The 20,960-nt window shown below is 40.1% G+C and overlaps 2 protein-coding genes across 3 annotated transcripts in view; one reads left to right on the top strand and one right to left on the bottom strand.

Moving 5' to 3' along the window:
* Nucleotides 1-6,392, top strand: part of ASPN (asporin) — a 37,054-nt gene extending 30,662 nt beyond the window's left edge. For both annotated transcript variants that reach the window (XM_053301078.1, XM_053301077.1), the window contains 3 exons: nucleotides 1,077-1,170; nucleotides 4,202-4,340; nucleotides 4,968-6,392. In XM_053301078.1, the coding sequence (XP_053157053.1) occupies nucleotides 1,077-1,170; nucleotides 4,202-4,340; nucleotides 4,968-5,165 (431 nt within the window). In that variant the 3' untranslated portion in view covers nucleotides 5,166-6,392. The remainder of the gene's footprint in view (nucleotides 1-1,076; nucleotides 1,171-4,201; nucleotides 4,341-4,967) is intronic.
* CENPP (centromere protein P) overlaps nucleotides 1-20,960 on the bottom strand; it is a 281,077-nt gene that overhangs the window by 141,125 nt on the left and 118,992 nt on the right. The gene's annotated exons all lie outside the window — the stretch shown is intronic.

Here is a 20,960-nt window from a genome sequence, read left to right as displayed (position 1 = left end):
ATGCATGAAAGGTAATGCACTGGCCTATTCCAGAATCCTAGGACCATCACTAACACAAGATTATCCCTGCATCCCATAAATTGCCACCAAATTACCTGCTGGGCAAGGGGAACTATAGAAGAAGTGTTTTCTGTGGTGTACTGCTGCAGATGTATATTGTTGATTATTATACACTAGTGGTGTCAGTTGCCAGATATTCATGGAGTCACACTCAAGGTGTTTCGTGGGTGTGTGAAGGGTATGGTTCCCTGAGACCTGCTATGGTTCCCTGAGATCTGGCACACTGTTGAGTGGAGAAATACATAACATACTGTAGATGGCAGGTTGCTAAAACTAAGTATGTCTAATTTCTAACGCGCTACGTTACCAGAGACTGCTCTTAATGCAGCCAGATACTTCCCAAGAGTGCAAAGATGGGCAGTGGGAAGCATTTTTTGCTAATCTCCTTGGCCTCCAGAAGTGCTCTGTGCCTTGCAGATATATGTCGCTGAGGGATGTGTGACTCTCAGGAAACTATTTCTGATGTTATTATTATCAACATTTTGTATCCCGCTCTTCCTCCAAGGAGCTCAGAGCGGTGTACTACATACGTTTCTCCTCACAACTACCCTGTGAAGTAGGTTAGGCTGGCCCAGAGTCACCCAGCAAGTATCATGGCTGAATGGGGATTTGAACTCGGGTCTCCCCGGTCCTAGTCCATCACTCTAACCACTACACCACACTGGTTCTGTGTGTCCTAGTCCAGCACTCTAACCACACTACACCACAATGGTCTGACAAGCACAGAGCACTACTTGAGATCAGGGACAACAGTGAAATTGCTCCCTCCAACCCCCAATCCACCTGTGTGCTCTTTGCTGCTTGGGAAGCCTCTATGTTCTCGGTACATCAGTTGCTATCTAAATGTCCTTCATGTCAGCCACTGTTCTTAGAAATGGGGTGAATCAGAACAAACAATTAAGTAATCAAGTCTACAAATAAACGAGAAAACCATTTCCACTTTCTATACCAATATATCAAATAGATGTATGTCTTTACTGACTGTGAATCATCTTAAGCATTTCTCTTCTCAACAGGGTTGCCATCCAGTCTGCTGGAACTTCATCTAGATGACAACAAAATTTCTGCAGTAGAACTTGAGGATTTTATTCGGTATAAAAACCTTCAAAGGTAAACCTTAAATATGGGAAATTTATGAAGGAAGATGGATGATGTCGACACCAGTCTCTAGCAGTTGGGGAGAAGGCTGGGAGGGAGAACACAGGAAAAAGTACATGGGTCTCAGTTCAAGTGGTGTGACAGCCGTAAGAGGAGGCCAAGAAGGATGCCCGCAGGCACTGTCTCAGGCCTTTGCCACCCATGGCTTCATATGGGAGCCATCCCTATTTTACCATTATAATTAGCTGTTGCTCAAATTTCATGTGAGATACGAGTTGGAAACTAATTACATCTGTCAATTATTTAAGAACAGAAAATAAAGAGCAGTCATGAGAACTGGCCACAGGCAATGTGTATAACTTCTAAATGAACAATACTCTTGCAACACTAGAACCAGGGGCCATCCCATGAAACTGATTGCTAGGAAACTTAGGACCAACAAAAGGAAGTACATTTTCATGCAACACATAATCAATCTATGGAATTCTCTGCCATGGGATGTGGTGATAGCCACCAGCTTGGATGGCTTTAAGTGGGGCTTAGACAAATTCATAGAGGACAAGTCCTGATGGCTATACTAACTAACTAACTAACTAACTAACTATTTATTTATTACGTTTATATCCCGCTCTTCCTCCAAGGAGCCCAGAGCGGTGTACTACATACTTGAGTTTCTCTTTCACAACAACCCTGTGAAGTAGGTTAGGCTGAGAGAGAAGTGACTGGCTCAGAGTCACCCAGCTAGTTTATGGCTGAATGGGGATTTGAACTCGGGTCTCTCCGGTCCGTGCACAAATCGATTTTTTAATTTGATTTGTGCCCAAAACAAATAACCTCTAATTTGTTTTATATCCAAATCTACCCCTCTCCAAATCACCCCATATTCGATTTGTATTTGCTTTGCTTCAGATTCTGACCGATTTGGACCACTTAACAAGGTCCTTGGGGCACCAAATTTGGGTGGTGGGTAGGCCCCCATCGGTACCACCTACCACCCAAATTTCAAGCAGTGGGACACTTGGTGGATTTTAATGAACTTGTTTAGTTTTTACTGATTTTGAACATTTCTGCCATAGGAAACAATGGGGATTCAAAATTGCCATATCCTAACCCTAAAATGGATCCCCAGCTTTCTTTCTTTTTTTTTTTTTTTAAAAGCTAAGTTCTAGCCCTTGTAGAAGTGGAGTTAGGGAGCAAAATGTGCAGTCATTATTTTTCCAAGTGTTTAGATTCTTTGGTGTCTAATAACCTTTTCTCAAAATGAATCCCTATGAGGGTTCATTATACGCCTTTGTTTCTTCTGTTCATTTTGACTATCATTGGACAGTGCCCAACTACACCCTGCCTCCCCCACCCCACCCCACACACTGGGGTACGCAGTTTATTTTTTAGGTATTTTTGAAGTGTTTAGATTCTTTGGTGTCTTCATTACACACTTTCATTTCTTCTGTTCATTTGACCCCACTGCTTTATGGGTGGGGAATTAGTGGCATCCCATGTTCCAACAAGCCACTGGGTACTACCCCACAAACCACTGGGTACTCAGTTTATATTTTAGGAATTTTTGAGGTGTTTAGACTCTTTGGTGTGTAATGAATCCTCATAGGAATTCATTATGAGGAAAGGTTATTAGACACCAAATGAATAGAAGAAATGAAGATGTGTAATGAATCCTCATAGGGATTCATTGAGGGAAAGTTATTACACACCAAAGAATCCAAACACTTGAAAAATGTGACCACACATTTTATTTATTTATTTGTTTGTTTATATTTTATTTTATTTAGTATATTTTTATACCACCCAAAACTTATGTCTCTGGGCAGTTTACAACAGATAAAAACAACATTAAAACATTAGAGCTCCATAACTTCATTTCTACAAGGGCTTAGCTTTTTTTTTTTTTTTTTTTTAAAGCTTAGCTTCTTTTTTTTTTAATGAAAGCTTGAAATCTGGGGAAATTAATAGGAGGGATCCGAATCTTGAATTGATTCAAATCAAATCAGTACCCAATTCGATTTGTACCTGAATCTAGCCAATGGACCACAGGGGTGATTTGTTTTGTCTCCAAATTTTATTTATTTAATTTATTTAATACATTTCTATACCACACGAAACGCAAGTTCTCTGGGCAGTTTATGAACAATAAAAACAGCCAATACAAGATTAAAACATTTCAACAATTAAAATTAAAAAGTTAAAACTATTAAAACACAATTAAAATAGTATCTAATTAAAAGCCTGGGTGAACAAATGCGTCTTGACTGCCCTTTAAAAAGTTGTAAGAGATGGGGAGGCTCTTATTTCAGCAAGAAGTGTGTTCCAAAGCCTTGGGGCAGCAATGGAGAAGGCCCATCCCTGCGTAGCCACCAGATGAGCCAGTGGCAACTGCAGACAAACCTGTCCAAATGATCTCAATGGGAGGTGTGGTTCATAATGAAGAAGACGTTCTCTTAACGTCAAATAACCCGAATCAGCTAGATTCGGGTACAAATCGATTTGTACCCGAATCAATTTGCACATCCCTATCCAAGGAGCAGCAACAGGAGATGGGGCATGTATGCCTGGTTGTGTGGATTCCAAAGGCATCTGGTGGGCCACTGTGTTAAACAGGGTGCTGGACTATTCAGTGTTTCCAGTGTGAAGCATGACCACAAAGGGACACTGAAAGGCAGAATGGATTTGGAAGTTTCTAACTACTGGAGGTCTTACTATCTCCGGTCAAAGATCCAGTGATGATCTTTGATACCAGAAGAAGATGCTCTAGTGAAGCTGGTAGAAGGTGGAAGACAAGGTGCAGTGGGCGAGAAATTCAAAAGTGTACATTCAGTACACCAATATTAAGAATGGAGGAGCCTAGAATTCATAGAAAAATTAGAAGGGGAATGGTACAGAATCCTAGATTGAGCAACACTGACTGAGTCTTTTTCTTATAGTCTAATGCCAATATATTTTAGGATTTTCTAAATGCTTATTACCTTATATGTTGAAAGTATGTCAAATACTAGCATACAGCTATTTGAATTTTTTAATTTATTTTTAGGTTGGGGCTGGGAAACAATAGAATCAAAGATGTTGAAAATGGAAGCTTTGCTAATATACCAAATGTGCGAGAAATCCATCTAGAAAAGAACAAACTGAAAAGAATTCCTTCTGGATTTCCAGAACTAAAGTATCTGCAGGTAATACACAATTTAGGAGACTATTTAATCTTGTCCTGTTGGGCTACTTTGTGCTGCTTATGCAAAATAATGTTATAGCATTACACAATACATACAATAATTGTACATTTTTATAATACACATTATAATCTGGGGACTATAACATATACATTTAACCCTAATTTTACAACATGCACATAACTAAGTCAGATACACAAAGTCAGTCAAACGCAAAAATCTAGACCATGTTCAGTGATGATGACCCAAACCAGAAGGCAAACATATTAAAGCTCAGTGCAAGTGCAATGCTGCCTGACTGTTTAGGAGATCTGGAGTGCCCTGCAGGTCTTCAAACATCATGGAGGATAGGGCTATCCATGGGTACTAGCCTATGTACATTTTCGATTTCTGAATCTTTATATTTCATCCTTTTAAAAAAGCATGTTAAGAAGAATCAGAACTATAACAAAAGAAAACTTAATATTCTTGCATGGATTGAAACGAATTTAACTTTCTGCTCAAATTCTGAATTCTAAATCTTTTAGATTTTCAGATGGATGGGGGAACTGTGTCATTCTTCAGCTGTACTGAATAAATACATCTTATTTTTTATGATTCAAAGTATATTTTTATTTAACTCTCCTACAGGTCCTCTTTCTTCATTCTAACAGTATTTCAAAAGTGGGAGTGAATGATTTTTGTGCAACAGGAGGAAGGCTGAAGAAGACATTATACAGTGGCATTAGTTTATTCAACAATCCAGTAAAATACTGGGATATCCAACCTGGAACATTTCGCTGTATATTAAATAGAAACAGTGTGCAAATTGGAAATTATGGGAAATGATTGTATATTCAAAACATCAGTCAATCAGAAATGTTAAAATCAGCATTATAATACTTGAAATCTGTTGAAGATGGACAATTTTATCTTGTCTAATTGCAGTACAAAATACCTACAATTATTTCAGAGGTAGTAAACTGGTAGCATAAGATATCATTAATGCCCTTTGCTTTATTCTTTTGAATTTACAAGTGAGGCAAGTGAGGCAAACGTTTTAGAATAAAATGTTTATTGAACACTAAGCTGGAAACTCATTAGTTGTTTCCTGTCATCATTGTCCGAGGCATGTAGGAGTGATATAAACGATTTTTGCTTAGCAGAAAATAATAAAAAGGCTTAACACAACTTTTTTCTTGTTAAGCTAATTATTTTTGTATTGCAAAGGTTTCACATAAGTATATATCAGATTTTAAGGAATAATTGTGAACCTTTAAGTTAACAAAAGTAAACTAAACTGGCTAAGAAGACACTTTAAAAGGTACTGTACTGTTAGCTGGTCTAATACATCTATTCAGACTAGATAATATTTAAATCATTGTAGTAAAATGAAAGACAGTATTGATACCATACTCTTAAAGCTTCAAAGCCTTTAGTATTTATTCATGTAGTTTCCCCTAAAACTGTACAATATTTTGGTAACAGAAATGTAAGCTGAATATTAATATTATAGAAATCCTATAGGGTTGTTTTTGTTGTTTTTAGGAAGAATGATTAAATTCTCTACAGGCCAGTATAGATATATTATTCTGTTATATTATTGTAAAATAATATTTACTCCAATTGACAGTTTGGGGCACAATGTGAAGACCTGCACTCACAAAAAAATAGTACTCTATCATGAAGGGGAAAACTTTATGCACACATAGGAATTCCAAACATACATAGCCTTCCCCTACTAAATACAGCAAAAAAAAGCACCCCTCATTGTGCCAAACTATGTAAATGCATATTGGAGACACAGGATCATGAACATTGTGTGCTAATCTTGTATATGAATTCCATATAATTTGCTTGAATTATATAACATTCCTGAATCCAACATGCATATAACACAAACTATATATTTGGTCATGGTTGCTAAAGGAAATGGAATAATTGATGACAGTACTGTATAAAAGTGGCTACTTTACCTATATATTTAGTGTATGTGTGTTATTCATGATAACAGTAAGTTAAATTACTTTTAAAGCTTTAAATTGTGTCACATTAAACATGTTGGATTAAAACACATGACATTGTCATTATGGTCTGTTCTGTTTAAGTACATTATTGTCAAATTACACTGCCATAGTTATTGTAAGCTTTAAAACCTGATCCATGGTATCTGTTGTTCCCACTGAGTTCAGTGGGCTTCCTTGCAAGTCAGTGCCTAAGATTGCTACCCACATTTTATCTGTAAGCTTTGCTGATATTGCCAAGTTTTCTCCGTCACCTTTTTTTAAAACAAATTTTCTTACACGTGCATGCAATAAGCTAGCCATTGTGCACACACATTCAAGATCAACCTTAGGTGACTGAATGCATCCATAACTATGAATAACCTCCAAGTTATAGTGGACAATACATTGACCAGTGAATCTCCATAGCTTCAAAGCAAAAAATATACAAGACAGACAATGTGTGAAACACCCTGTTGATTGTCGGATGTTCTGTATATTCCCTGATATCATCCACACTGACTAGCAATATTCAAAATTCCCTCTTCATGCTGTTAATCTCAACATATTAAAGTGGTTCTCACTACCATAACAGGAGCGGGGAGAGTGGGTGGGGGGAAGCAGGGTTGAACCACCTACATGATCCGTGCTGCTCCCAGCAGTGCAGATTGCTGGTGCCTGAGAAAATGGGTTGCAGCCTCCAGGAATCCCATAATGCACCACGTAACAAGCACAGTGCACTGGCGGCACGCTGGATGCCCAACTCTGTGTGCTCTAGTAATGAAAGTCAAGGAGCACAGTGAAAAAACTGGACTACAACTAAATGTAAAGAAGACTAAACTAATGACAATGGGTACAGCAACCAGCCTCAGCACTGATAATCAAGACATTGATTATCCCCTGCTAATTTGGCAAAGAGGCGCCTTTTAATGTAGTGATTCTCTTTATTAAGCAGGGGGGGAGTAACTGGCCCTATTCACCCCAAGCACAGTACTTCCAGTAACTGTTGCTGGTGTCTATCTTATGTTTCTTTTTTTATTGTGAGCCCTTTGGGGACAGGGATCCATCTTATTTATTTATTATTTCTCTGTGTAAACCACCCTGAGCCATTTTTGGAAGGGTGGTATAGAAATTGAATTAATAATAATAATAATTGAAGTGGTGGATAGCTTCTGCCTTTTAGGATCGACCATCAACAGTAAAGGATCCAGCAATCAAGAAATACACTGTAGACTAGCACCTGGTAGGGTTTCAATGAAGGCCTTGGAAAGGATATTTAGATGCCGTGACACGTCTACACCTACAAAGATTAAAATCATTCGGACCATGGTTTTTTCCATGACACTATATGGATGCGAAAACTTGACTTTGAAGAAGCAAGATAGAAAAAGTATTGCTGCTTTTAAACTTTGGTGCTGGAGATGACTTTTGAGGATACCATGGACAGCCAGGAAAACAAACAAATGGATCATATTATAGAACAAATAAATCCAGAATGTTCACTCGAGGCACAAATGACCAGGCTCACACTATCATACTTTGGACACATTATGCAGAGACCCAGCTCCCTTGAGAATTCCATAATGCTGGGGAAAGTTGGAGAAAAGAGAAGAAGAGGATGACCCGCAGCAAGGTGGATGGACTCGATTAGAACAGCAATGAATGTACCACTGAGACCCCTTAAAGGGCAAGTTGAAGGCAGATTGTGCTGGAGAGAATCTATCTATGTGGTCACTAAGAGTCGACACTGACTTGATGGCACTTAATCAATCAAATATGTTCATCATCATTGCAATCTGAATTGGATCTATTACTGAGTAATATTTATGATTGCAAACAGTAAGATGTTTAGCACTGATTGTGAAAATTTAGGGAACACTGAGCTGTCTATTCACATTTTTTTTCAAGGAAATCCAAAAGCTATAACCAATAAATTGTGCAGTTGAAGCACATTGGAGATTATACATATTAATATATGTGTTGTTATCAATGGGAACTGAATGGAGAGGGTGTGTGGAAAAACAGCCAGTGTACCCACTCAATGAGGTTATTATCATGGACAGCCCAACCCAGGCTAGGGCAACCCAGCCTGGGTTGGGCTGTTCGTGTGAAGCACCAAGATCACTCCTAGTCCTGGTGCTTCTGCCCCCACTGGCATGACTTTTAACCATGGCCTTTTACCAGGTTAGAGTGTGTGAGCGTGCGCTCAACCCCAGGTTTGGGATCTTGTGTGTATAATGATGAACATATACATGTGTGTGTAATGATGAATATATACATTTCATGAAAACATCGGGGTTTCTATATGCTATTAAAAGTGGTTACACAATTGTTCCCAGCCTTTCAAGCAATCACTATGCGTTATTCCACTGATGAAACAACCCCAAGTGTGTCTCCAGGAGTCCACTGAACAGGTAGCCTCAGCCATTCTCAGCTCTCTGATGAGTGTACTTCTGTATGTGTTATCAGACACCTGCTTGTCACACTCCTGTGTTGGCTTTTTAAAGTGAACACCTCAAGAAGTAATATCTGAAGTAACTGTCCGAAAAGGTAAAATATATAAACCTTTTCTAAATGTAGAAGAAAATGCTACATTTCTAAATGTAGAAGAAAGGGTAAACACAGAAAATAACTGAGCATAGTTTATGACTTTTAAAAACAAAAACAAAAACAAGTTAGTGAAGCAATCTCTACAATATGGGGGTGCATGGGACCATGTTTCCTCTTCAATATTACTATGGGATTTCAAAGCGAAGATGGCATTCAGAAGAGAAGCACCTGGCTAACACTCCAGGCGTTTTGACTCCCATTTGGTCCAATTATCTCACATCATTATGATGGAGATCAGATTGCATGCAGGGCTTGGGTTTTTTTGTCTGGGGGGAGGAGTCTGGGGAGATTTCTCTGGACGAACCCCCAGCATAAACCTTTCTGCTTAAGCAACAGGCTGAATGGAAGAGGCAAATATCATCAAAGCCGATGAAGGGACGACCTCGCAACTAATCTATCTACTTTCTCTTTCCTAATTAATCTCTGAGACAACTACAGCTGGGAGTATACAAGATTTCTGGTATTCTCACTTTGCCTTTTTGAACCTCTTACTGACTTTCCTAGAAGCAATTATGGAATGATTTACAGCATTAAGAAGAGGGCTGGTTGAAGAGGATGTTGACTGACAAGATTTTACTGCTTGGGTGTCTTTTCTCCTTTGCAGAGCCTACTGCCTGTACTTTTATCAGCTTAGTTTTCACCTAGAAGATTTCTTGTATCATGGGTAAAATTTGAAATATAACTTGATGGTATTGTAAAGGATTGTGGTAATGCAAATTTTAGTTGGTCTTTCAAATGATGAGAGTCCCAGTTAATTATTTAATTATTATTTATTATTATTTACATTTTATATCCCGCTCTTCCTCCAAGGAGCCCAGAGCGATGTACTACATACTTAAGTTTCTCCTCACAAAAACCCTGTGAAGTAGGCTAAGCTGAGAGAGAAGTGACTGGCCCAGAGTCACTCAGCTGGTATCATGGCCGAATTGGGATTTGAACTCGGGTTTCCCTGGTCCTAGTCCAGCACTCTAACCACTGCACCACGCTGGCTCTTTTATCTGTTTTATCTACTTTATCTGTTACTTTCTTATTGTATATCTTCTTTGTTTCTTTTTCTTTTTTTTTTGGTACAATAGGTTTTGGATACCAGTCATGAATATCTGTTAAATTGTCATGTAACTGGTGTGTAAGGGCTGGGAAATCCATCATGGCTCTGTGTTTTTTTTTAAAGAAAAATTTACATTTAAATTTTATGTTTTTGTGAAGTCGGTATCTTCTCTTTCTATGAGCAATCTTTTTCGTTCTAATTTTTGACATTTTGGGGAGTTAGAGGAGAGGTTCAAAAATTATTCTTTCAATCCTCTTATATACTAGACTTTGACTTATTCTGATCTTTTTGGTTTTAATGAGATTTTTACAGTGGAGACCTGAAAATTTTTCTTGGATTTCTGTTTCTTCTTCTTCTTTGTGTTGTCATGGACTTCTGTGGAGGTAATGCTGTAGTGTTTTGCAGGGAGGAGAGCCAACACGAAGTGATAATAGAGATATGCTGAAGATCTTGCTGCATGATTTGGCACGGAGCTTTATATTTTGGCTGGTTATTGTTCCACTTTGAGGGACCCCTCTATGTATTCTGCTGGTGATATAAAAACTATATTTTTATTTTGGAGTTCCTGTCTAGAATCTATGGCATTTTTGTGTCTGTATGAAATTAATAGCTTTCATAAGTCAGGTAGCAAGCAATGGTACCTTTATTTTTTGTCTATATAACTTAACATTGAAACCCGGATCAGGAATTGTTTCCATACCTTCTTATCTGTTAAGATAGGTTTACTGAGTTCATAGTTCTTTACAGGATAAGCTTTTTTTGTGTGTTCTTGTATTAGTGTGTAAGGTTGTTAAATGACATTTGGTTTTCTTATAGATTTTCTTAGATTTTATCCATCTAGTAGCGGAACAAACAGTATTATTCAGTATTCTGTCTGGAATTATTTTATCAGTATTTCTACATTGAAGAGGAACTGGGATGGAAAAGATCAGAAGGGATTTGAGTATTTGGGACCTTATCTCAAAAAAGCTTCTGGATAATTTTTATACAGGTTTTGAATTAAAAGAAGGATGAAATTTATGTAGGGTAATTACATTCATTGATTTTATGGATTTCAGTGAGTTTCACTTATGAAGGTTTTATTTTTTGTTGGGTTTGAATTTTTCTCTGGCTAATTATAAATTTTTATTGATATAATATTAATTAATAATATGTTTATTAATACTTTCCTAGCTTGTGGATATGGGATAGGACCCTTGCTGCGGATGTGTTGGTCTGTGCCCGAATCAACTATAATATTCATTTATATGTGTGTTTTTTTTTTGTTTTGGCTTGTTTTGGCTTTCCCCTCTTTATATTGTTTAACCGCTGGATGTTCAATTGGTTTTGAGGTTTGAAATTTTACTGATGTTAAGACTGATGCCCATGTTAACATTTCCTACTCTATAATCATATACACATATTTATAAATATATATAATTACTATTTGTATCTTGCATATAGAGGAGGTTCTTATGATGGATATGTTTTTGTTTGTAATCATGTATGACTCTCGGAGATGTAATCTTTTCTGTTTTTACTTATATTACTAATAAATGCGCACACACACACACACCAGTCAGAACAACATTTATTAATTACATTTAATTCTCGATTAATAATATGCAAATTAAAATTCAAACTTGTTCATTTTTGTAGCACATCAATTTAACAAACAGTGGTTTGGATCCACATATATACAATCTGGTGCACTGCGCAAGTGGAAGGTGCTACCACATGCATATGGGAAATTGCTTTCTCCCCCCCCCCCCCATTAGCTTTTCTTGCACCCTCTGAAAAACTGCCTTCCCAACCTTTGGAAATTTCTATTTGGGGAGAGTAGGGGGCTCTCACTGAAAGGAAATGTGGAAAAGCCCCCCCACCCGCTTTCCCTTGCAGTACTTTGCACCATATTTAAGCCAGCATATTTAATAAGCCAAGAACCAACAAAGCAAATCAAGGAAAGAAAAAACACATTATATCATGCACTTCTGTAATATTTTAGAATAGTTTCAGGTGACAGGAGCAGTATCCAGACCAACTCCAGCTCATTTTATATACAACCAGGCATATGCAAGAATCATCACACAATTATCACTACACTACCATGCAACAATTATCACCACACCATGATCTGAATAATTATATAGCTGTCCTTCATCTACAGAAATGTCCTTCATCTACAGAAAGAAAGCCCTTCTATAATTTAATTTTTCTATCTGTCTATTGAATGTATATACTCCAGGTGGTTTTTAAAAAACAAATATAAAAAAAATTAAAACCAACTATTAAAACAGCAAAATTTAAAAAACATTCAAAGATTGAAGCAATTATAATTTAAACAGCAATTAAAAATGTAAAACATTCAAAGATTACTAGAAGTCTGGCTTAGAATTGTGTCTTAAGGGCTCTTTTGAAGGCTGGTAAAGATTTTAAACCACGAATGTCTATAGAGAATGCATTCCACAGCCCAGGAGCAACTACAGAGAAGGCACACACCCGAGTCACCGCCAGATGAGCTGGCGGTATCTCTCGATGATCCTAATGTGTGGAGGGGATCATGCAAAAGAAAGCACTCTCCCAGGTAACCTGGCCCGAAACCATTTAGGCAGGGGCGTAACTAGGTTGGAGTGGGCCCTGAGACAAGATTCTTAAATGCCCCCCCGAGAAATTTATTAATAATAATAATAATAATAATAATAATAATAATAATAATAATAATAATTCAATTTCTATACCGCCCTTCCAAAAATGGCTCAGGGTAGTTTACAAAGAGAAAAAGGTGCCTCTTTGCCCAGTAAGCAGGGGGCTTTTATTCTCACATTTCTGTCCTCATTCAAAACATCCAAAAAACAGATGTACAAAATTGAGCAAATGAGAAGAGAAGAATTATATGGGAGTAAAACCTTTTTTAAAAGAAGTCAGGAAGCGCATCTTTGGAGGCTCAAATGGATACCTTTCAGGCACAACTGTTTCCAAGTCAAAAATTCCTTTCTCATATGGTGTATTTGCAAAACCAAGGATTTGAGCTTGAAGTTCATCTAAGCGACTTCCAGTCTGCCAGCAAGTAATACCCGGTGGTGGCTCTGTGGACAGCAGATGCAGCTCCCTTTCAATCATGAAGCTCTCTGCATTGTGCACAGTTTTCGAAGTAGAGCTCTAAGAGCGGAGCCGAATGCGCTCAGAGGCGTAGCAAGGTTGGAGTGGGCCCTGAGAAGAGATTTTAAAATGCCTCCCCCAAAGTCCAGGGTCTCCACACACCCCAGGCTTCCAAGGATTTAAGTCTGATATTTCAAAATAAGTATGCTGCCAAGAAATACATTTCACTGAATACACACACACACTTCACAATATATAGTGATATACATTGAATACTATATATTTGTGCTACTTTTAATGCCTAGAACACACTAGAAACACTAATTATTAAAATGGGCCCCTTGCTGCAGATTAGCAAAGGAGACTTTCAACCATGCAGGGTGAGCCTATGTCTGTTTTCTCAGAATTCTGAACAAATTCAGTAAAGTTTGATTCCAGGAGATTTTTCACAAGAGGCTTTTAAAGCCCTTTAACACACCTCTCCTCTGGAATGGAAGTGCTGCATTCACATGTTGGCCAGATTTACCCCAAGGGGGAAAAATATAAAAGCACAACACATGTGTCACAGTTCTCACTCATGTCTCAGTTCTCACTCAGACCTGGGTTGCAAAACAACTTGAACATAAGTGTATTTATGAATTAATTAATTAATTAATTAATTAATTAATACATAAATAAATTTGTTCCAGAAGTTTTTGTAATTTCCTGCCATGAAACAAGCCACTTCTAGGACTTTTTAGAGGGTTTTTTTTTAAGCCAGCAAATTTTCCAATCAGTCTTAAATTAAATATTCAGAGACTTCTCAGTCTCCCCACCCCCCCATCAAAGCACTATGGCAAGCAGATCCCTACCTGTAGGGGGTGGGGGGGTGTAACCACATAAAGGAATTCACATTCTACCTGGCAAAGGCTGAGCTGTCTGGCCTGGGAAGAGGGTCTGCTGCAGAGAACTGTAGTGGCCACTCTGACTGCCAGCCTTCTTCCTGGGGCTTGCCAGCCTACTCAAATTCAGGCTTCACGGAGGCCTACACGGAGGCCTCCCTGGAAGCCCTGCCCACCTGCCGATCAGCTGAGAGGCGGGGAGAAAAGCAGCTTTCCTGCTGCTTTGATTGCCGACCAGGACGACAAGCAGGAGAGAGGGCAAACAGGGCAAGTGGCTGAAGGGTCTTGGGGCTGGGCAGGGGGCACTGGGGAGTCATGTGAGGTGTCTCTGGGGGGCCCCTCAAGTCAGTGGGGGCCCCGAGACGACTGCCTCCCCCTGCCTAATGGTAGTTACGCCCCTGCATTTAGGAATTTAAAGGTAATTACCAGCACTTTGTATTTTGCCTCGAAACCTACTGGCAACCAATGCAATTGTTTTAAAACAGGCATAATATGATCTCTCTGAGACACCCGAGACCAATCTAGCTGTTCCATTTTGAACCAACTAAAGTTTACAAGCTACATACAAAAGCAGCCCCATATGGAGTCAGTAGTCAAGCATAGAGGTTACCAGAGACCGTACCACAGTTCTGAGATCATTATTTTCAAGGAAAAGACACAGCTGTCGTATCAACCAAAGTTGATAGAAAGCGCTCCTGGCCATAGCCTCAACCTCAGAATCCAGAGTGAAGCCTGGGACCAGAAGTACTCCCGAGCTACGTACTCGTTTCTTTGGGGGGAGTGCAAACCCATCCAGAACAGAAAGATCTATCACATTACTCCAAGTATGACCCCTTACCATGAGTACCTCCATCTTGCTTGGATTCAGCTTCAATTTATTATCCCTCATCCAGTCCATTACTGCTTGTAGGCAAGCATTTAAGGGGGCTATACCATTTCCTGATGATGATGTCACAGAGAAATAGATTTGGGTGTCATCAGCATAATGATAACACCCTGCTGCACATCTCTTGATGATCTCACCCAGTGGTTTCACTTAGATGTTAAAAAACATCGGGAGATATGATGGAGCCCTGAAGGAAACCATAAATAGCTCTCGTTTCAGAGAGCAGCTATCTCCAATCAACACCATCTGGAATCTACCAGAGAGACAGGAACGGAACCACTGCAAAGCAGTGCCACCTATTCCCAAATCCCCCAAACGATCCAGAAGGATACCATGGCCGAGAGTATCAAAAGCCGCAGAAAGGTACAAAGAAACCAACAGAGTCACACTCCCTCTGTCCATTCCTTGGTAGAGATCATCCATCAGGAAAACCAAGGCTGTCTCCACCCCAAGCCCGCTCTAAAGCCAGTTTGAAATTGATCTAGATAGTCACTATCATCCAAAACTACCTGGAGTTGATCAGCCACCACCCTTTCAATTTAGCTTGCCTACGCAAGGGAGGTTGAAGAAAGGCCTATAATTATCCAACACGGAGGGCTCTAGGGCAGGCTTCTTAAGCAAAGGTCTCACAATTGCCTCCTTCATCATGGAGGCATCCTGCCCTCCCTCGGTGAGGCATTGATAATGCTAGGCCATCACCAACAGCCTCCCTGCAAGATGTTATAAGCCATGTTGGGCATGGATCCAGGGGACAAGTTGTAGGCCAAACACCTCCAAGAAGTTTGTCCGCATCCTCAGGAGTCACAAATTGAAATGGATCCTTTCTAATTGAACCAGAGTAGATACTGGACACCTCTACAATTGACCCAGCCATAACTGAGGAGTCCAAGTTGGCATGAATGCAAACGATTTTATCTGCCAAAAAAAATGTTAAAAGCATTATAGCAGGATAACGAAAAATCCATAAGAACAGCCCTGCTGGATCAGGCCCAAGGCCCATCTAGTCTAGCATCCTGTTTCGCACAGTGGCCCACCAGATGTCGCTGGAAGCCTCAGGCAGGAGTTGAGGCCATGCCCTCTCTCCTGCTGTTACTCCCCCGCAACTGGTACTCAGAAGCATCCTGCCTTTGAGGGTGGCCTATAGCCCTCCGACTAGTAGCCGATGATAGACCTCGACGATAGACTTCTCCTCCATGAAGTTATCCAAACCCCACTTAAAGCCATCCAGGTTGTTGGCTGTCACTACATCTCGTGGCAGAGAATTCCACAAGTTGATTATGTGTTGTGTGAAAAAGTACTTCTGTTTGTTGGTCCTAGATTTCCTGGCAATCAATTTCATGGGATGACCCCTGGTTCTAGCGTTATGTGAGAGGGAGAAGAATTTCTCTCTATCCACTTTCTCCACACCATGCATAATTTTATAGACGTCTATCATGTCTCCCCACAGTCGTCTTTTTTCTAATCTAAAAAGCTCCAGGTGTTGTAGCCTTGCCTCATAAGAAAGGTGCTCTAGGCCCCTGATCATCTTGGTTGCCCTCTTCTGCACCTTTTCCAGTTCTACAATGGCCTTTTTAAAGATGTGGTGACCAGAATTGTATGCAGTACTCCAGGTGTGGCCACACCATAGTTTTGTATAAGGGCATTATAAGGGTGTTTTATTTTCAATCCCCTTCCTAATGATCCCTAGCATGGAATTTGCCTTTTTCACAGCTGCTGCACATTGAGTCGACACTTTCAATGAGCTGTTCACCACCACCCCAAGATCCCTCTCCTGGTCAGTCACCGACAGCTCAGATCCCAGCAGCATATTCTTGAAGTTGGGGTTCTTCGTCTCAATCTGCATCACTTTACACTTGCCAACACTGAAGTGCATTTGCCACTTTGTCGCCCACTCCCCCAGTTTGGAGAGATCCTTTTGGAGCTCCTCACAATCCGTTTTGGATTTCACTACCTGAAAGAGTTTGGTATCATCCAGAGCAGTAGCTCATGACAGAGAGGAGGAGAAGCCTTCCATAAACAGAGAAGAAACACTGTCACAATCCACCAGAAATACTTCCTGCACAAAACCCTTACATTTGCATAATTAAAATTCATTTGAATTGAAAGCGTACAGAAAGTTAAAGGTGTACTGTCCTCTTAATAGACAATTCACCCTTCCATTTTAAATGAGATTGACTCAAACTCACTAGATATCACAGTATGGGCCCTCATTTTTAAGAAATACACAGAGGAAAAATATAGCAATTTCTACAGCTCCAGTACATGAATACAAAATACTGTAATGCCTGAAACAGAATTTGCAAAATTTGGAAAAGTCTATTATTTGGCAGGTAGATTGGAGTCACACTCAATGTGATAAACTAGGAACACCACCAAATTAAAAAAATACCTAGTCTAAATTTGTTTACCCCAATAAAGTGTTGAACTAAAAAATGGAGATCAGATCTAGATCTATACTCAGAGAAGAGGAAACCCGAGTCAATCCCCTAACAACTCTGAACAACTGTGTTGGACGTAAACTTGCGGATGCAATATGTGCAGAATAGAATGGCTTCTTCGCTGCACATATTGCCACAAAATAAGCCTTCAAATGGGCTTTGTGCAGTGTCTTAACAGATTAGTGTCTTCCTCCACTTACGCTCTAGTCTCCTTTATAGATTATAATCAATATAATATATAATTTGTGCATGTGAAACATGCACAAAACAGGAACTGGTATGGGTGATGCACATCTGTGGTTACTTTTATACTGTAGCTTTTGAGAAAGTGAGGTCATTCTCATGACCAGGTGGGCAGCGCAGCAGGGAAGGCTGCAGAAGCCTACCTTTCTCGCAGATGATCGCTGAGGACTGTCCAGGCATACGCACTGTGCACTCAGATGGTCCGCCGCTGCCCCAGAGAGTGCCCGGAGATCCCACAATGCACCAAATACGTGGTGGATTGTGGGGGTCCCCCAATGATGGGCGGGTGCCCTCCCATCAATGTGTCAGCACTGGCTAGAAGCAGCTGGTGCTGCCACACGGTCAAATAAACATGGCTAAGGGAATGCTTGCTCCCTTAAACCTGTTTAAGAGGCAGGCTCTCTAGGTGGGTTTGCCGCCGAGGCACCGCTAGGAGCCAGTCGGCTCCAGCAGGTTCTCATAAGCAGCCAAGCTTGAGCTTAGCTGCCCTAGCCCGGTCTTGGCTGCTCATGAGAACAGCATCAGTGGGTGAATACTTGTGTGCAGAGCATTCCTACTGAGCTTTCGCTTTGGGGATATTCAAGAACGTCAGGAACATAATTAAATATTTACCATGTACACATGTTTGTTCTTGTACAGTGCTATTACTAGAATTATATTTGTCTTGGAATACACTAGAACTGGTGGAAATCAGCTTAGCATCAAACAACGGTTTGCAACCATGGATAGAAGCAGATTTTCTTCAGTTGGACATAGTCACTGAAATTATTTGTGCAGGCATAACACTATGGTTAAGATCCAAAATGAAAATGTAGGAGGAAGTGTGTGTAGTATGTGACCCTGTGAAGTTAGGAGACTGGCCAGTATTAATAAAGTATGCCATAACACAGTATGCCTGTATTGAGCCTGGAAAATTGTGCATTCTGCTTAGACCACCCACACTTGTTATGAACTACTGCTAAAATAGGACAAGAAGTCATAACTATTTACAACAGATGATAATAAAGTTACTGGTCTCACTGAAAAACAATACATATAAGAGGTGTGCATCACCATATCATGATCAGAACTTTCACATGTTCTGTATATTTTCATCCTTTAAAAAAAGTTACATCATATCCTCAAAAGTGGTTGCAAAAGGTCCAGAATCCCCCCCCCATTTTATCTCCCCCCTTTCCCAGTCTGGGTCCTCACCAGATCCATGCATGAAGCAATATTCTGCACACTGGCTGGATCCAGCATTATCAGCCTCAAGTGAATGATAATCCACATGAGCATTTAAGTGTTAATTTTAGATCCCACTCAGGTTGAATCAGGAAGGCCCCACCCTGAATGCATGCACACACGCACATTGCCTTGATACTGCTGCCCAGAACAAATCTAATTCCACATACAGATGAAAAAAATTAGAGAGAACACTGATGGGGCAAGCCCCGTTTTCTTTTGTTTAAGCAAGATTTTCCTGAATACCTCAGAAGTCACTTCTCTCTCAGCCTAACCTACTTCACAGGGTTGTTGTGAGGAGAAACCTAAGTATGTAGTACACTGCTCTGGGCTCCTTGGAGGTAGAGCGGGATATAAAATGTAAATTAATAAATAAAAAAGTCTCTCCCAACTGTAGGGGAAGCTCCTCCAGCCTTGTCACCTTCCCTGTTTTGAAGCCCAGTAGGTTTTAACAGATGACACCCACTTGACAAACAGGTTCTATATATAAGAGTACACCAGTTCTAATGCCATCTAGCAATGGTATTGAAAGCAATTCTTTTCTGCTCTTCATTTGTAAATGCCCGATCGTAGGCAGGCACATTATCTTCAATTATGAAATGCATCTGTATTGTTTTCTTACACATTATGCACTTCTCTGATCCAAAAATGTTGTCCATAATCAAGAATAAATATTACTGTTGTCTAGATCTTGTTCTCCAGCATTACAGCACCATCTAACTGTAGATCAAAAGGCACATTCCTAAGACTTCTAAAGGGGGTTACGCTTAGTTCTAAAATGAGCTTTGAATTGTTAGTAAGTAATGTTTCTTTTTCTTCTTTTGAATTTAAGTTAATTGAGCAGTAAATGAAATATGTTTCAAACAAATGAACAAACAGAACAGCCAATCATTGTTCCAGAACTGGAAGTTACCCAATAATCACCAAATAAATGGCTATTAAAGATTAGAAACTCCCTTAATGCTTTGAGTGAGGGAAGAGGAATGTCAGCCTATAGCCTTGTGAAAAATCTTTAACTGCTTGAAGTTATACAAATCCCTCTTCTGCCTTTTGGTTAACTGTATGTCTTTTTCCCCAGTCTGACTTAGTAGCTAGTAAAAGCTTTAGGTATAAACGTGAACCAGATCAAGAGTTCATAGGAAAAGTGAAACTTTTACATGGCAGTTTTTAAAAAAGGTTTCTTGTGAATAAAAAAAAAGAAAAGAAATGGGGCCAATGACACAACCTACTGGCTGGGCAGGGGGGAAGCCAGCATGGTGTAGTGGCTAGAGTGCTGAACTAGGACCGGGGAGACCCAAGTTCAAATCCCCATTCAGCCATGACACTAGCTGGGTGACTCTGAGCCAATCACTTCTCTCTCAGCCTAACCTACTTCACAGGGTTGTTGTGAGGAGAAACCTAAGTATGTAATACACCGCTCTGGGCTCCTTGGAGGAAGAGCGGGATATAAAATATAAATGTAAAAATAAATAAACCTTGTCTTCCCTTCAGATGCTCCAACTTGATCAGCCCTGCTCCATGCAGCCAAGACTCGTCTCAGCATCCATGAATCCCACAATGCACCACGCGATGCATTGGGGGATTCCCCCAGAAGACGGGAGTTCTAGGCACCTAACTCTGTGTCCACTGGGGCTAAACATAGCCCCAGCAAACACTGGGGGAGGCAGCAGCAGCTCATTACACCACCTCAGGCACTGGGAAGCTTATGCTGGGCCTGTTTCATCCTCGAACATTGAAGGTTGCATTGTATATTATAGGCACTAGGCACATGGCCAGATTAAAAGAATTTATTTATTATTTCAGAGTTCAGTCCTACTGACACAGAGAGGAAGCTGGAAAGGATGGTGGTGGTGTCCCAATTCCAGCAGGTTCTGGATGCTACTGATTACTTTGAGCCACAGCAGTCTGGCTTCTGTTGTGGTTTGGGGGCTAAAACTGCTTCGTTCACTGTTGTAGGACAACTTATGTTGGGAAGTGACCAGTTGGAGTACAACCCTCTTGGTAGTGCTTAACGTCTCGACAGCTATTGATAGCATTGACCCAGATACCTTTCTGAACAGTCTTGTTAGGTTGGGACTGGAGAACAGTGTTTTGTGGTGGATTTAGTCCAACCTGGAGGGATAGTTCCAGGTTTTGCCTGCTTGACCCCTTGGCAACTAACCTATGTAATCTCTCAAGGTTCCTCTCCCCATTACTATTTAGCATTTACATAAAACCACTGGGAGAGATCATG

Source organism: Hemicordylus capensis, chromosome 2 (genome assembly GCF_027244095.1).
Source record: "Hemicordylus capensis ecotype Gifberg chromosome 2, rHemCap1.1.pri, whole genome shotgun sequence".
Taxonomy (NCBI): domain Eukaryota; kingdom Metazoa; phylum Chordata; class Lepidosauria; order Squamata; family Cordylidae; genus Hemicordylus; species Hemicordylus capensis.
The sequence above is the reverse complement of the archived record's forward strand: the minus strand, read 5'-3'. Positions and strand labels throughout refer to the sequence as shown.